Source organism: Trachymyrmex septentrionalis, unplaced genomic scaffold (assembly GCF_001594115.1).
Source record: "Trachymyrmex septentrionalis isolate Tsep2-gDNA-1 unplaced genomic scaffold, Tsep1.0 scaffold179, whole genome shotgun sequence".
Lineage (NCBI taxonomy): Eukaryota > Metazoa > Arthropoda > Insecta > Hymenoptera > Formicidae > Trachymyrmex > Trachymyrmex septentrionalis.
In genome coordinates, this window is record NW_017304959.1 from 370,074 (window position 1) to 371,890 (window position 1,817).

Sequence of the window (1,817 nt, forward strand, 5' to 3'; positions counted from 1 at the left end):
ACACACACACACATAAAATTCTGCATTTTATTTTCAGATAAAAATATCAGGCGCTATCTTCTTTAACTTTGGCCCACCCGAGGAACCCATTGAAAACAAATAAATATTTAAAATATAAAATTAGAGAAAAATAGATGTCAGCAATCTGGCCATACTGCTGAGAATATTATTTACTTCATTATGCTAATGTAACACGCAATAACTTGTATTCAATAAATAGTTCATATTTATGATTATGTTCAGAAAGTGATCTATTTCATGAAAATATGTCTTACCAAGAAATGAAAATCTCATAAAAAGTAAGTATATATTAAAATAATCACTTTTTATTATATTGAATGTTACATAATTTTTCGTAATAAAAAATCGTAACATCATATAAGGAGCAGATTTTCAAAATGTATTTTATCTAAGATTTCATTTTTTGTGTTAAAAATGGCATAGTGTTCAGTGTTGAAAGACTCATATTTTAAGCTACTCTACAATGTTCTGAAAGCATTTCTACCAGGGTTTAAAAAAAAAATCGATTCTGAGGAAATTAAAAAAAAAATCTGGATTTTTTGCGCTTTTTTTCTTTACAGTCCATAAATGATAAGCAAAATTCGCTATCCAATATAATACATAACATAATTATATTGTGAATTAATTTCAATTTAATTTATTTGATTTAATTTATTAATTAATATAATGAATACGCACACATATTTGTATAAGAAACATTTCATACCAAATCAGTCGGGTTTAAGCCCAATCATTTTTTATTCAATTTTTTTTGTAAAAAATGGTTTTATCACATGTTAAGTCCTAAAATTTTCGTTATGTATATATATTTTACAAATTTGCTAAAAAAAATACATAATAATACACTCAATACATTAATACATTTATCTTTACTGCAATTATATTTGAAGGATGAAAATTAAAATTAAAAATAAATTAAATTAAACAATTTTTCAATTTTCTAAAAATTGAGAAAAAACTTTATCATGAGATTTCAAAATATTTATTATGTATAATAGATTTTTTGTAAATTTTTTCAAGAAAATAGTATTTTTGAGAAATCAAATTTTGTACGTTATATTATAACTTAATAAATAATTGAAGGAAAAATCATACACACAACATAGCTTTTAATAATTTCACGTAAAAATTTCAAAGCAAAAATTTCAGTTCTTATTTGTTTACTTTGCGATTTATAAAACATAAATTTGCCAGTTTGAAATTTTTTAATTTTGAAAAAATCGAAATTTTTTAAAATTTCTGTATAAAAAAACCTTGATCTTTGACCCTTACACATCAAAAACTTTTATTATTTTGAACATTCCATCAGCAATTGCGCTTTGTGTCATTGATGCAATTTCAGCTCTGAGCACTATTTCATCTTGGGTTTTTCAAGTTTTTTTTTTGGATTGAGCCCATCTTGTTAAACCCTGATTTCTACACCAATTTATGTGCTAAAAAAAGAATCTAATACAAAAGGAAAAAAAAATTGTCAACAGAGAGCCAACGTGGTTAACAGTGCGTAAATTTTATTACTTATTCTGAACTGCAAACGTTTCGACCAACGATTTCGGTCCTTTTCTATGCAAATTACATAATAACAAAACTCAATCAGCGGGCGAAGTAAGAGTCAACCACATTTTTTAATTTTTACATAAAATTATATATTGTATTCAACGCGATGAAACATCACGCCAAAAAATAATAAATAATAAAACTATAAACTAATACATTACAAGTAACAAGTTTCGGCTACCAGTTTGAGCCCTCTTCAGACATTAGTACAATAAAAAATAACAGAATAAATTGAATTGTCG

The 1,817-nt window shown here is 24.9% G+C and overlaps 1 protein-coding gene across 1 annotated transcript in view; it reads left to right on the plus strand.

The window, feature by feature from the left end:
• LOC108746569 overlaps positions 1–236 on the plus strand; it is a 6,067-nt gene extending 5,831 nt beyond the window's left edge. Inside the window, exon 3 of the mRNA XM_018483424.1 lies at positions 38–236. Coding sequence (XP_018338926.1) covers positions 38–103 — 66 coding nt within the window. The 3' untranslated portion in view covers positions 104–236. The remainder of the gene's footprint in view (positions 1–37) is intronic.
• The last annotated feature ends 1,581 nt before the right edge of the window (positions 237–1,817 follow it).